Below are 15379 nucleotides of genomic sequence, written 5' to 3'. Positions count from 1 at the left end.
AGTATTATTAATTTTGAGTTTGGATCCAGTTTTGTATTAATAACTTCTGAAATTATTTCAAAAATATCAGTCCAGAAATGTTTAATTTTTATACAATTTGCAAACGTATGTGTTAAATTAGCATCTAGATGTAGACATTTATCACAAATAGGAGAGATTTGTGGGAAGATTCTATTTAGTTTTATTTTAGAGTAGTGTAATCTATGTAAGACTTTAAATTGTATTAAAGCATGTCTGGCATTTAACGAACATTGATGTATATGTTGTAAATTTTCGTCCCACAAATCTTTCGTTATAGGATGACCTAATTCATTTTCCCATGTGTGTCTATATGGTTCCGTCGGTGGATATCTCGTTGTTTAGGAGGGTGTTATAAATATAAGCTATTAATTTTTCAGTGTTAGGACGCTTGTTCAAACATTCATCAAGGATTTCTGGTTCCCTAGTCCTGTAGACTTGTGTGTTAGATTTAACATAATCTCTAATTTGTAGATATCTGAAGAAATTATTTGAGTGCAGTCCATGATTCTGTTGTAACTCCTGAAATGAAAGAAAAGTGCCTTTCCCATAAAGATGTCCAATCTTTTTAATTCCATAATTTTTCCATTGTGTGAAACCCTTATCCAATTTCAATATGCAGGTAGACTGGGAAAATCAGGTTGGTTCTGGACCCCAAGAAATTAGAGCACATGGTATTGGGGGTAGGGTATTGACATGGATAGAGAATTGGTTGGCAGACAGGAAACAAAGAGTAGGAATAAATGGGTCCCTATCAGAATGGCAGGCAGTAGTGAGTGGAGTGCCGCAAGGTTCGGTGCTGGGGCCGCTATTATATATTAATGATTTACTATATATATAATATTTACTATATATATTAATGATTTAGATGATGGGATTAAAAGTAACACTAGCAAATTTAGGAAAAAGGGAAGAGCAACGAGACCTGGGTGTCCCTGTACACCAGTCACTGAAAGTAAACATGTAGGTACAGCAGGCAGTGAAGAAAGCTAATGATATGTTGGACTTCATAACAAGAGGATTTGAGTATAGGAGTAAAGAGGTCCTTCTGCAGTTGTACACGGCCCTGGTGAGACCACATCTGGAGTATTGTGTGCAGTTTTGGGCTCCTAATTTTGAGGAAGGACATCCTTGCTATTGAGGCAGTGCAGCGTAGCTTCAAGAAGTTAATCTCCGTGTTGGCGGGACTGTCAAATGAGGAAAGATCGCAAAAACTGGGCTTGTATTCACTGGCATTTAGAAGGATGGGAGAGCATTTTATAGAAACATATAAAATTATAAAAGGACTGGACAAGCTACAGTAGATGCAGGAAAAATGTTCCCAATGTTGGGGGAGTCCAGAACCAGGGGACACAATCTAAGAACAAAGGGGAGGCCATTTAAAACTGAGATGAGAAAAAACGTTTTCACCCAGAAAGTAGTGAATTTGTGGAATTCTTTGCCACAGAAGGGAATAGAGGCCAATTCACTAAATGAATTTAAAAGAGAGTTAGATAGAACTCTAGGACAAGCGGAATTAAGGGATATGGAGAGAAGGCAGGCACGGGTTATTGATTGGGGATGATCAGCCATGATCACAATGAATGGCGGCGCAGGCTTGAAGGGCCAAATGGCCTCATCCTGCGCCTATTGTATATGTTTCTATGTTTCTAATAACAGAAATAATTTGTGAAGCATTTTAGATGCCTTCTGAATATCATTTTTTTTTAAACATGATGGTAGTATGGTCACATTTTGAAAGAATGACATGAATCCTACAGGATTCCACTTTCTCGTGAATGTAATCAGTCATGCCAGGCCAGTAAAATATGTTTTTTGCTCTTAGGACAGTTGCTTCGGCGCCCGTATGGACAGCGTCAAAATAATTGCTTTGTAGTATTTTGTTATTCCCTCGTCCTGCTTGGAGAACCTGGTAAACCATAGTACTGCTGACGATACCCTACATTCGCTTTCCTCTGCCATTAAGCGCAGTTGGCCTGACAAGCAATACAATCTACCACTTCCAGTTCGGCCCTTCTTTGCCATCCGTGATGAACTAGTACTGCAAGATGGCATTATTGTAAAAGGCCACAAGGCTGTAGTTCATCTGCTATCTGATAATGACAGTCAATTTACCAGCCAGTACTTCAAAGACTTTGCTGCATGCTGGGGTTTTCATCACATTACCAGCAGCCCTGAATATCCTCAGTCGAATGGGCTGGCTGAACGTGCTGTTAGGAATGCCAAACAATTAATGGAATGATCCCACTTCTGACACCATGTTGGAAGCATAATCAAACTCACACATAGTGATTAGAATCTATAATCTTTCATTAGTAACTCTGCAGAGGAAACACAAAGTGCTTTCTTCTCAGCATGCTTACTACCAGTCTACCAGAGAGTGAGAGAGAGAGCTCTAATAAGCCTATGGGTGGAGCCACAGTATGAGTGACATTAATCTACAGCCGAGATGTGGAAAGGTTTGGAGCAGTGGAGAAGAAGAACCAAAGAGCAGCAAAGATCCACAAGATCCGGCAAGAGCTGAAGTCCCTCAAGAAGCAGTACAAAGAGGCCAGCGAAGAGCAACGTCCCCCCTTTGCTGAGCTGCGAACCATCCTGAGGATGAAGCTGCTGACCCTCCATAGAGCTGAGTGGCACCGAAGACACCGGAAGGACAGAGCCAGGAAGCGAGCATCCTTCATAGCCAACCTCTACAGTTTCACCAAACAACTACTCGGGCAGAAGCGCAGTGGGAGTTTGGCTTGCTCTAAGGAGGAGATTGACCGGCACATCCAGACCACCTACAGTGACCCCGTCAGGCAGCAGGAGCTGGGCCAGTGCAACATCCTGGTCAAACCACCTCCACCCATCAAGGAGTTTGATAGTAGAGAGCAACTCCTGAAAGAGGTCCAGGACGTTGTGAAGAGAGCAAGATCTGGCTCAGCCCCTGGCCCGAGCGGAGTCCCCTACAGGGTCTACAAGAACTGCCCCTTGTTACTGAAACGGCTGTGGAAGATCCTGACAGTCATCTGGAGGAGAGGGAAAGTGGCGCAATTTGCTGAAGAAGCCTGGATCCCAAAGGAAGAAGGTTACAAGAAGATCGATCAGTTCAGGATCATCTCCTTGCTAAGCGTTGAAGGCAAGAACGTCTTTGGCTCTGGCTTGACCTGGCCAATGCCTACGGCTCCATCCCGCACAAGCTGATCCAGACAGTCATGGCCAAGCATCATGTGCCGGGCCAAGTGGCAGATCTCACTTGGACTATTACAACCAGTTCAGCATGAGAGTCTCAGCAGGGTCAGTAACATCAGAGTGGCACAGACTGGAGGTTGGGATCATCACAAGCTGCACCATCTCTGTGATCCTTTTTACCTTGGTGATGAACATGATCATCAAGTCTACTGAGCCAGAGTGCCGGGGCCCTCGGACCAAGTCAGTAGTGCGCCAACCACGGACTTCATGGAAGACCTGACTGTCACCACTGAGTCAGTGCCAGGAGGCAGGTGGATCCTGCAGGGGTTGGAGAAACTGATTGGATGGGCAAGGATGAGGTTTAAGCCAGGAAAATCAAGGTCACTGGTGCTGAAGAAGGGCAAAGCCATGGACAGGTTCCGCTTCAGCATCGAAGGGACACCAATCCCAACTGTCTCCGAAAGGCCAGTGAAGAGTCTTGGCAAGGTGTTTAACAGCAGCCTGAAGGATACAGCATCTGTCCAAGCAACCTGTCAGGAGCTGGAGAGCTGGTTGAGAGCAGTGGACCGGTCAAGGCTTCCTGGCAAGTACAAGGAGTGGATTTACCAGTGTGGTATCCTGCCAAGGATACTCTGGCCACTGCTTGTCGACTAAGTCCCAATCTCCATCGTAGAGAGATTGGAGAGGAAAGTCAGCAGCTTCCTCAGGAGGTAACTGGGTCTTGCCCAGGAGTCTTAGCAATATCGCCCTTTACGGAAATAACACCAAGCTGCAGCTGCCCCTGAAGTCCCCGGAGGAGGACAATAGACAATAGACAATAGGCGCAGGAGTAGGCCATTCGGCCCTTCGAGCCAGCACCGCCATTCAATGTGATCATGGCTGATCATCCCCAATCAGTACCCCGTTCCTGGCTTCTCCCCATATCCCCTGACTCCGCTATCTTTAAGAGCCCTCTCTAGCTCTCTCTTGAAGGAGTTTAAGATGACTCGGGCCAGAGAGGTGATGCTGTACAGGGACTCCAGCGACCCCAAGGTTGTTCAAGCAGGGGTGGAGGTGAAAACTGGGAGGAAGTGGCGAGCCGGCGAAGCCGTGCTGCAAGTAGAGTCTTGGATATGCCACAGAGTCCTGGTGGGAGCAGTGACTCGGGGAACAGCTGGTCTGGGAATCTTCCCAACTCCCCAGTTTGACAAGGCCAAGGGGAAGGAGAGGCGCAGGCTGGTCCAGCAGGAAGTGAGGGCAGTGGCGGAGGAGGAGAAGTCTACCAGAGCAGCTGGCTTGAGGTAGCAGGGGGCCTGTACAAGGTGGGAGCAGGCCATGGACCAAAAAGTCAGATGGACTGAACTCTGGCAGGTTGAACCACAGCGTATCAAGTTCCTGGTCCAGGCAGTGTACGATGTCCTGCCCAGTCCATCGAACCTCTCCATCTGCGGCAAAGCGGAATCTCCGGATTGCCTGCAATGCTCAGGCAAGGGGACATTGGAACACATCCTGAGCTGCTGCCCCAAGGCTCTTGGGCAGGGCCAGTACACCTGGCGTCACGACCAGGTTCTTAAACCCATTGCAGAAACCAGCAGCTGCAGACGAGAACGCCCCACCATCCAAATGATCACCTTCGTGAAGGCCGGAGTGCAGCTGCCAAGAACCACGGCCGCCAGGAATCCATCAGGAATCCTGGTGACTGCGCAGGGCTGGCAGCTTTCCGTAGACCTGGTGAAACAGCTGAAGTTCCCACAACATATTGCCACGACCACCCTGAGGCCAGACATCCTCCTAGTCTCAGAGGCGACCAAAAACATCGTCTTGTTGGAACTGACAGTGCCGTGGGAGGACTGTCTGGAGGAGGCCCACAAGAGGAAGAAGACCAAGTACGAAGAGCTGGTCATAGACTGCCGTAAGCAGGGCTCGAAGGCAAGGTGTATGCCCATCGAGGTTGACTGCAGATGGCAGTGGAGAAAGCCTCGAGATGGCTCTGGATCAGGAGAGGAGGTCCATGGGGAGGAACGAATGCCATCTGAATACAAGTCGTGTTCTGATCAACCACGGCTGGGTCGCCTGGATGAGGGTGTCTGATGTTGAAAGACCCGAAACACCCAATGACCCCAGGTTACATCGCTGATGATGTATTCAGGAGCATCAATAGATGTATTTTTATCAATCACTATGTTTCTAATAGACAATAGACAATAGACAATAGGTGCAGGAGGAGGCCATTCGGCCCTTCGAGCCAGCACCGCCATTCACTGTGATCATGGCTGTTCATCCCCAATCAGTACCCCGTTCCTGTCTTCTCCCCATATCCCCTGACTCTGCTATTTATGGAAATAATTTGTGAAGCATTTTAGATGCCTTCTGAATATTATTATTTTTTAAACTTGATGATAGTATTGTCATGTTAACATTTTGAAAGAATGACATGAATCCTACAATACAACTTGGGTCATAAGTTTAATATAATTTACTGTGGCTTTTTGAGGACTAATATCTGAATACAAATGTTGCCAAACAATTTGATGGAATAGCTAATTTCAATACTATTGAGAAGAATGTAGAATATTTAGTTCTGAAAAAGGTAATAGATGCAATTAAAAATATCTCGCAACCATAATCCTGAATAAAGCTTGGCACACATATTAATGGGCTAAAATTATCCTACTAATTTTGTGGGAAATTGTAAACACAGCTTTTTACATGCTGCATTGCAGGTTCTCTGAATACCTGCATGAATTAATTAAACAAAAATCTGTCAGCATAAATTCTGGAACTCAGCACTAGCAAACATCAAAATATTAACACCATCCGGAAGTGGCGGCGCTGTGATACAGCTGCGGCTCGCCTGCAGTCTGTCTGTTTTTACTTTTTATGTTGTTTTTTTTTGTCTAGTTTAGTACATTTTTTGGTTATTAGGTGGTGTTATGTGTGTGGGGGGAGGGTGAAACAGAGCTTTCTGTCTCTCCCTTCGGGGGAATGCGACTTTTTGTCGTATTCCCCTTCTCTTCCCCCGTCTGCGCTGAGGCCTAATGGCGGAGCTGGCGGCCTCCAACCTGCGACCGACCTCGAGGGTCCGGAGGTAGAGCCAGCCAGGACTCACCAACGCGAGGCTGGCCGTCTTCGAGCTGTGGCGACGTCCGGGTAGCGGCACGACTCGGCGCTCCGGTGAGGGCGGACGGCGCGGAGCTGAGACACTCCTGTGCGGCCGGCACGGCTACTGGCTGGAAGGCGCTCCCGTGTGAGCAGCCTGGTGCGGGGCTGAGACGCTGCCGTGAGGGCGGACCGGCTCCCGGCTGGAAGGTGCTTCCGTGGGGGCAGCCCGGTGCGGGGCTGAGACGCTGCCTTGTGGGCGGCCCGGTGCGGAGCGGAGACGGTACTACGGCGGCTGAGGCGGCGGCGACCTGGATCCGGGGCTCGGCCGCGGGCCAGTGGAGGACAATGTCAGGAGCTCGCAGGTCACAGGCTGGTGCCTGTTTTCCGGAGCACCCGTTGCAACAGCTGCGTCCTGGACTGGAGGGCGGCAGCTTTGACCACCCCCGGGCCGCGGAGCTTGAACCGCGGACTGACTTACCATCGCCCGGTGGGGTATCGCCTCGGCGCAGAGGGAGAAGAGGAGGGAAGAGACAGTAACTCTAAGACTTTTGCCTCCATCACAGTGAGGAGGTGTTTGGTGAACTCACTGTGGTGGATGTTAATTTGTGTTTATTGTGTTTTGTTATTATTACATGTATGGCTGCAGGCAACAGCATTTCGTTCAGACCGAAAGGTCTGAATGACAAATAAAGGTATTCTATTCTATTCTATTCTATTCTATTTGTTGATCAGGTCTAACACTTTGCAGATTGCTGAAGTTGTTCCAAATGAAATCCACAAATATGGGTATATAGTGTGAGCATGAGCAGCAACAACGGCAATAACTTCCATTGACATAACAACTTCAATGTAGAAAATGTTGTATACATTTTTGTACCCCAGGAGACTTTGCTGTAGCAGTATCAAACAAAAAATTATGCTGTCACATGAGGAGAGTTGAAGGCAGATGGCCCATGGCTTAGTTAATGAGGTAGGTGTGATTCAGAATTTTAAACAGAGATTTCAGGGGTTTTCCATACTTAATAGTGGATAGATCAAATTTGGAGATGATAAGTGAACTGAATTAGCATGTATAGATTATGTGCGGGCGATATGTCCTCAAGGGAGGTGCTGAGAGACTCATACTCTTTTTCAGCAAATACTCTTGAATGATTCTCAAATTATTTTGAAAACTTTTGTTTTTTCACACCGACTCTGGTATGCCATTATTTTAGCTATTATGATGTAGTTCCTATCCTTGTATTACAGAAATTCTTCTTCGCATATTTTATGCTATTAACATTTTCAAGAGGCTGTTTGAATTAGTAAGGACACGGCAGATGGAAACGAGATGGGAGAAACTGTCAGAGTATTTCCTAAATGGCGAGAGTCTAAATTATGTGTATATTCAGAGGATTTCAGTAAAACATACAAAATTCTCCTGCAACGCAAAAGAGAAGATGCAGAGAAGATGGTTCTCTTGGCTGGGGTTTCCAGACCCATAGTTAAAGTCTCCGAACCAGGGTTTGGCCATTGAGGACAGAAATGGGAGCATAAATAAAGAAGAAAATGGGAGCAGGGGTGGATTCCCTGCCCCACTAACCTGCCCTGGCATTCAAACAGACCAAGGCTCATCAGAGGCTCCCTCCCCTCTACTTTCAGTCTGAAAAAGAGTTCTGACCCAATACATCATCCATCCTTTTTCTCTAAAGATGTTGCCTGACGCGCTGAGTTACTCCAGCATTCTGTGTCTATCTTCCGTATAAACCAGCATCTGCAGTTCCTTCCTTCACAAGCCTCATCTGTTCCAGGCTTGAGCTTCCCCTCTGTGCCAGTTCCCATAGCCCTCACTTCCCGGATCTTTTAAAAACTTAGCTATGTCCTCTTTAAATACTCCAAATGGTCCAATCTTCACCATCCTTTGGGGTAGAGAATTCAGACCCCCGCGACGTCAATCCCGCACACGTCAATCTTAAACGATTGTCCCCTAATCTTGTAATCGTGTCACCTCATTTAAGAATGCCATACTTGTAGAAACATCTCAACATCTGCCTTGTCCTACCATCTTAGGAACTTCCAAGTTTCGAAGACATCACCACGATTCTTCAAAAGGATATAGAAACATAGAAACATAGAAACATAGAAATTAGGTGCAGGAGTAGGCCATTCGGCCCTTCGAGCCTGCACCGCCATTCAATATGATCATGGCTGATCATCCAACAATATATATTTAATTGCTTCAACCATTTATGAAAGGTTAACATTCTGACCCAAGGAATTAGCTTCATCAATCTCCTTTTTGATTGAACAATACAGTTTGGAAACAGGCCCTTCAGCCCACCAGGTCCACTCTGACCATCAATCACCCCTTCAACTAGTTTGATGTTACTCCATCTTTACATCCACGCCACACACACAGGGTGTGTGGATGCTGAAATGAAGTCAAATATAACTATTTACAGAGGCCAATTAACCTATAAATCCACACGTCTTTGGGATGTGTCAGGAAACCGGAGCATCCAGAGGAAACCCAAATGGTCTCAGGGAGAACTTGCAAATTCCACACAGACAGCACCTGAGATCAAGATTGAACCTGGGTCACTGGTGCTGTGAAGCAGCAGCTGTACCAGCTATGCCACTATGTCACCAATGCCAGTATATCCTTTCATAAATAAAGGAAACAAATTTTGCACAGTATTTCAGGCACAGCCTCGTCAGTACAATAGCATCAATACTTTCCTATTTCTAAGATCCACCATCTTGCCATGAAGGCCAATAATCATTTGCCTTCCAAACCTCTTGCTGCACTTGCCTCAATTTTCTTTGATATTTCTGCACAAGAGCTTGGAGATCTTCTGTACTTCAGACAGAGCTACGTGAAGTCCGTACTTCACTCATATGCAATTATTCTCTATTTAATTAATCTTTCTTCATTTAAATAATAGTCTGCCTTTCAATTCCTTGCACCCAAGTGCTCACGCTTCATGCTTTCCTCATTAAACTCTTTTTGCCAATTTCTGTGCTCTATATCCCCTTACAGAGTCCACATATCCTCATGGGAACATGCCCTCTCGCCATTTTTGTGTCATTTGGCAAGCTTAGATACTTTAAAATCATATACTCATTAATTATCATTCAGCATTTATTTCTCCGTCGTCTATGCATATGCATTGTCATCATTATTTTGATTTATGAAAATCTTTGGAATACAAAAGGCAAAATATTTAGGTTAGGAGTTACTTAATAGGCATATGTATTACCTTCAGAAAATCCACAAAACTCTCCTCCCAGATTCAGTATTGACATTAAATTGGATAGGTATATGGATGGGATGGGAATGGAAGGTTATGGTCTGAGTGCAGGTAGATGGGACTAGGGGAAAATAAGTGTTCGGCATGGACTTGTAGGGCCAAGATGGCCTGTTTCCGTGCTGTAATTGTTATATGGTTATATGGTTATATTTGTACTGGTATTGTTCAATTATTATCACATGTATTGAGATACAGTGAAAAGCGTTGTTTGTGTGCTCAAATCATACTCTAAATGAGTACAATCAACCCATACACAAGAACAATAGATAGGGCAAAGAGAAAAATACTAGAGTTCGGAAGATAGTTTTGCAGTATAACAGTATAATAGTGTTATAGTTAAAGGTAAAAAGTGCAAGGTCACCAATGAGGTAGGTTGGAAGATCGGAAACTACATCCTAGTTTACGAGAACACCGTTCAGTAATCTGATAACAGTGGGGAAGGAGGGCATACTGAGTTAAGGTCAGAGGAAATGGTACAACACATAATTCATCTTGTCATCTTCTCTCGTAAACCTTTAAAGCCATTCTGCCTCGATCTAAAATTTCATTTAAAACACATATGTATGTTATCCGAAGTAGCATTTCATTACATTTCCACACTGAAATCTTATCTCTTCTATCTTAATTTTTAGAAATATAATAATGGGGAGTTTGCAAGGAGGCGGTTCAATTGCAAGGGATGTGGATTAGAAAAGAACTGATTACGAGAAAGACAAATTAAAATAAAGCAGCTTTGTCGAGTGTTTAGCACCTCTCATTAATTTAGTTGCTAGTTCGTAATGGGATTTGGAGATGGAACACAAGTACAGAAATAGCAAGTCTCTTTTGTCAGATCCTCAGTAAAGATTGCAGGCAAATGAAAGATAATTGTGTAACATTTCCTTTCATTCACCCACTGCAGCTTCTCTGAAATGTAATTTTCTTTTCTGAATCAGTTGCGCACAGAGTGCACTTCCCGGCAAGTACATTAAATATACCACAAAACTAAACTACCTTTGCAATGATTCCTGTAGAATATCATTTTTTTATTTTCCAAAAAGACAATGGAAAATGAATACTGAAGGACCCTGCAAAGAGCTCTTTCCAAATTTGCTGCTATCAGGCTTCAGCTCAAATGGGTTCTCTGGCATCCACAGCTGTGAAGTCATTAAGTTGGCTGAGCAGCAAATCAAATTATATAACTCTCACAGACAGTGTGCTAGGAAGCAATCTTTAATTAACTTTTTTAATATATTATGCCGAGTCCCAAATAGAGACTGGAACATACAGATGTTATTATTGTAAAAGCTTACATAACATAATAAATTAAAAAAAAATCATATTCTAAAATACTCAGATGAAACTGCAATAGACATTCATAAAATTAGTTTTTAAGGCTTCATTGGTAAGCAGTAATTATGATTTGCCATGCCATTAATAACCCAGTTAGAAGCCATGATATTAAGTGTAAAATTGGAAAGGTATCGTTGAACCACATTCAGATCACATCACATCAGCTCAAGTTATTTGGCTTGGGTAGAGCAAGCCAAATACACGTACAGGTACCTCGTAAACCACACTAGGAGCAACTGGGGGGCTTCCATTAAAATACACAGGTGTAAAACGCTGAAAATTTGTACTGATTTGCAGGGTGGCAATGCATAGCCTTTCTCATTGTGCCCCTACATGAGTACCCAGTTAAATAGATTCAGGCTTGATTGTCCTTTAGGTAGGAGACCACCTGGGAACACCAGGCTTGTTGCTTCAACACTGACTGAATGCATGTCCCAGCAAGAATCTCACTCAAGACGCTTAGGCAAAGGAGAATTACCACCACAAAATCTATATTACATGTTAACAGTCATCTTGTGCAGAATAAATTGCTTTTGGTTCTCATGACACTGCGTCGGGCCTTCTGTCTGAGCTAAGCAAACTAAACATACAATACAAACACTGCTATTTCTTAAAAAATACAGAAGGTTTACCTGGGCGATCAACAAAGGAACTATCACAATGCATAACCAACTTCACTAAAGTGAGTGAGCAGGAAAGCTTTTGCCTCAATGTTTTTACTAGGACTTCTACAATATTTGGCATTGTATTTTAGAATCTTTTTATGACGAACAACATTTCTTATTTATTCAGAATGTTTGATAATTGCACAATGTCTTGAGGCACACTAAAGAATGTCCTGGTGTATAAGAACATGGCAGTAGGTCACGGGGATTTTGAGAAAAATGAAGGAAACCTCAGACAAAAAGGCACGATGAAAACATTGCAAAGCTTAAGAGCCAGATTGCTTAAAAGAGGACCAAGAGATGTTGGGGTGTGGGGATTGAGCGATACATAAGCAGCCAGACTTGGAACAACACATTCAAACAAACAACCTTTTATTGATTTTGAGAAATGTAACCAACCATGGGGTTTGAGGAGTGTTCATTTAAATAGTTACCATTGCCAGTCAAATATAATGCTAAGCTTTGTAGATGTACTTATATTAGCAATCAAAGAATTATAGAACCTACCAAGTATTGCCAGCACCATGGCACCTTTCAGCACTTCCATGGAGCCTGAACAGACTAAATAGATTGCCTGGAGTGCATCTCCCTGCCGAAGGAGGTACTCGCCCGGAGCACAGAAGGAGGTTTTGATATGCAGGGAGAGAGATCTAAGGCAGCCACGGCTGGCGGAGGCAAACAGAGAGAGCTGCAGAATTTCCTTGTTCAAATGCATAGTGATGTCTGACCTCAGCTCATCTGGAAAGTCCTTCAAAAGCTATGAAAATGACAAGATTAAGACATGTTGGAATAATTAATGATGGAGCTAGCTGGTAAAGGTCTGGGAAGAGGTTCTGAATATGCCTCATAAAAAAAAAAAATCACCTACTATTTCAAATATTTCAAACAGCAAAATATGCAATGTTATGATATTCAGCAACATTGGCATTTTCAGATTTCATTTAATAGCTCGTTGCATGAAGAAACTGGAATTGTTTTCAAAATACTTTAACGTTAAAATGATAATTAAAGTCTGTAAAGCATAATTAATTGAATGGCAAATGAATTGGAATGCTTTTCAGAATCTCCCCACAGAGAACCTGTTTTCTTTCTATAAAACAACTAGGAGTATGACGTCAATTATAACAGCATAGCATTTTGAAATTCTTCATTGATTAATTCTTTAACATAAACAGGCATTCATAGAACATACACGGCAAACCTTTCCATGTTAATAAAGGTTATCTTCAGGTCCATTATATTTATAGACATGCATACGTTAACTAAACAGACAACCTCAGTGGATGAAAAGCAAATAGGTTGTTGCACACCATGAGCTCAGTACAAATAATATTTGTTGAGTTGTAACATCTATATATAACATATTCCATTACATTCTTTGCGTCAAGCATTTAAACTGTAAAACTTTCCCGCTCAACATGAGAAAAAATTAATTACCTGTCATTGCTACTTATCCTTTTTTCCCTCTTAGAATTCTCTTTGATTTTTCAGTTTTATTGCACGGGTTTAACATGGAAACATAGAAAATATCTGATTCCGTTAGCTCTAAGAGCTAAATCTAACTCTCTCTTGAAAATGTCCAGTTAATTGGCCTCCATTGCCTTCTGTGGCAGAGAATTCCACAGATTCACAACTCTCTGGGTGAATTCTCTGGGTTTAATTTTGAGGAATGTACTGCTGGCTAATATTAGTTCTATATTTTGCCACTAAAAAATATATTGGCATTATTACTTCTATCAGTAATTCATTCTTAAGTATAGAAAACATTCTTAAGTAATTCATTCTTAAGTATAGAAAACATTCTTAAGTATAGTAACTCATTCTTAAGTATAGAAAAGAGAAAAGAAAGCAAAAGACAGAAAATATAGAAGAAAAAAAACAGCGCTTCAGTAGCTTAGAGATGCAGAGTGAGATAGAAAATCAGATACAAATTTGGCTTGATGGGAGAAGGTGGTAGTGAATGGTTGCTAAAACCAGTGGTGTGCTGTATGGGTCAGTGGACGGTCCTTTATTGTATTATGTTTTACTGTATATTCATGATTTGGAAGAGATGATAACAACATTTGTGGTATAGTGAACAGTGGGATATCACTAAATATACCACCAAGACATATATATTTCAGTTTATAGATACAGCACAGAAACAGGCCCTTCGGCCCACTGAGCCCGCACCAACCAGTGATCCCCGCATATTAACACACTGGGGACTATTTACACATACACCAAACCAATGAACCTACACACCTGAACGTCTTTGGAGGAAACCAAAGATCTTAGAGAAAAACCCAAGGGGAGAAAGTACAAACTCCGTACAGACAGCACCTGTAGTCGGGATCGAACCTGGGTCTCTGACGTTGCAAACGCTGTAAGGCAGCAACTCTACCGCTGTGCCACCGTGCCGCCCTTGTTAAACAATCCATTCTTGTGGTGCAACTATACTGGATTTATATCTATCAAAACTTCTGCAGTTAATAAAAGTGACTGAAATATGATTAAAATCTATAATGTATGGAAGAGATTAATATATTCATGAGCCGCAATGACAAAGTTTATATGGGTGTTTCTGTAAATACAGCACTCAGTTCAAATTTCCAAGATATTTTCCTGTTTTTGTGTAATAATCTTATTTTTATGATTTATCACCCGATTAGATGGTTTTCTGATGCCCCAAGTTTTTGCAGCACAGCATTAGTAGCAGTGTCCATTTGGTCACATGTGAAATGTATGAATTAAAAGCAGAGTAACCGTTTCTATATTTATTGTTTCTTTTTTATTGTCTATATTTTGTTTTTAATCTTTCCATTGGAATACATCATAATGAATAGAACAAAATTATGAAATAAAATTCTAGTTTGCTCACCTATTTTATCGATGTCTCATTCTGTAGTTCCTCCCATTGTCTAACATTGTCAAGTGTTTTGCACTCATCACGATTTAAAAAAATGCAAACAACGCGATTTATAATGAACCTGGAGTGAAGTATGGGCCTCCTGGTGGGTTATGTGCCGACATTTTGTAAGGGAGCTTAGAAATCAGTTAAAAAAATGCTCATATTTTTTTCAAATTTTGAAAGTATTACAGTTTGGTCAAATTCTGGTTCGATTTTTATCACAAATGAGCTCAAAAGGATCATAGGTAGGCCTATTGTTGATGCTGTGGTACTTCATTATGATTTAATAACTTTCAAATTTGGCAACCCATCGTTGGTACCCTTATTTATGGAAACACACATATATCTTTTTCTGTCATGTATATCTGCATAATCCTTGAATTTTTATGATTTTTAAAAATATTTGTTTTTTTTCATATATTCACCCAAGTTTGCATCATTCATGAGTGATATTGATGTTGCTGCAGCCAGAATCAGGATTTCTAGGGTTTACTGGGAGTTCTGTCATATTATGGAGGAGGGGGTGGCCAATTCCACGATTCTGACAATGGCAATGGTGATTTCAATAGGAATATAGATTTGTGGTAAGATACCTTGCCAAAGCGTGTGCGGTGTCTGTTTCATTGTCTGAAAGTGTGGTGGAAGCACAAACATTCATCGTATCTAAAAGAGTACCTGAATGACAGCCTGATGTGATTTAGGCACAGACTGGGAATTAGGATTTATCTGCATCTCTGCTTTTTCTCGATATTAAACCAACTGGAATCAATGCCCTCCTTCTGTGTTGTAAGTTTCTGTCATCCAATGGAAATTATCTCCTGAAGTTTGTGAATGTATCACTTATTTTCTTAAATAGCTACAAGCACATTACCTGCATTAAATGCCATGATGACTAACAGCAGTATTTTTGTTAGATATATTTATTGTGACAA

At 42.3% G+C, this 15379-nt stretch overlaps 1 protein-coding gene across 1 annotated transcript in view; it reads right to left on the bottom strand.

Moving 5' to 3' along the window:
- The window catches only part of kcnh8 (potassium voltage-gated channel subfamily H member 8), a 397801-nt gene that overhangs the window by 34607 nt on the left and 347815 nt on the right, over positions 1-15379 (bottom strand). Inside the window, exon 10 of the mRNA XM_033039823.1 lies at positions 12065-12314. Coding sequence (XP_032895714.1) covers positions 12065-12314 — 250 coding nt within the window. The remainder of the gene's footprint in view (positions 1-12064; positions 12315-15379) is intronic.

The sequence above is a fragment of the Amblyraja radiata genome, chromosome 2 (assembly GCF_010909765.2).
Source record: "Amblyraja radiata isolate CabotCenter1 chromosome 2, sAmbRad1.1.pri, whole genome shotgun sequence".
Classification (NCBI taxonomy): Eukaryota; Metazoa; Chordata; class Chondrichthyes; order Rajiformes; family Rajidae; genus Amblyraja; species Amblyraja radiata.
Note: the sequence above shows the minus strand (reverse complement) of the source record. Positions and strands in the feature narration are given on the sequence as shown.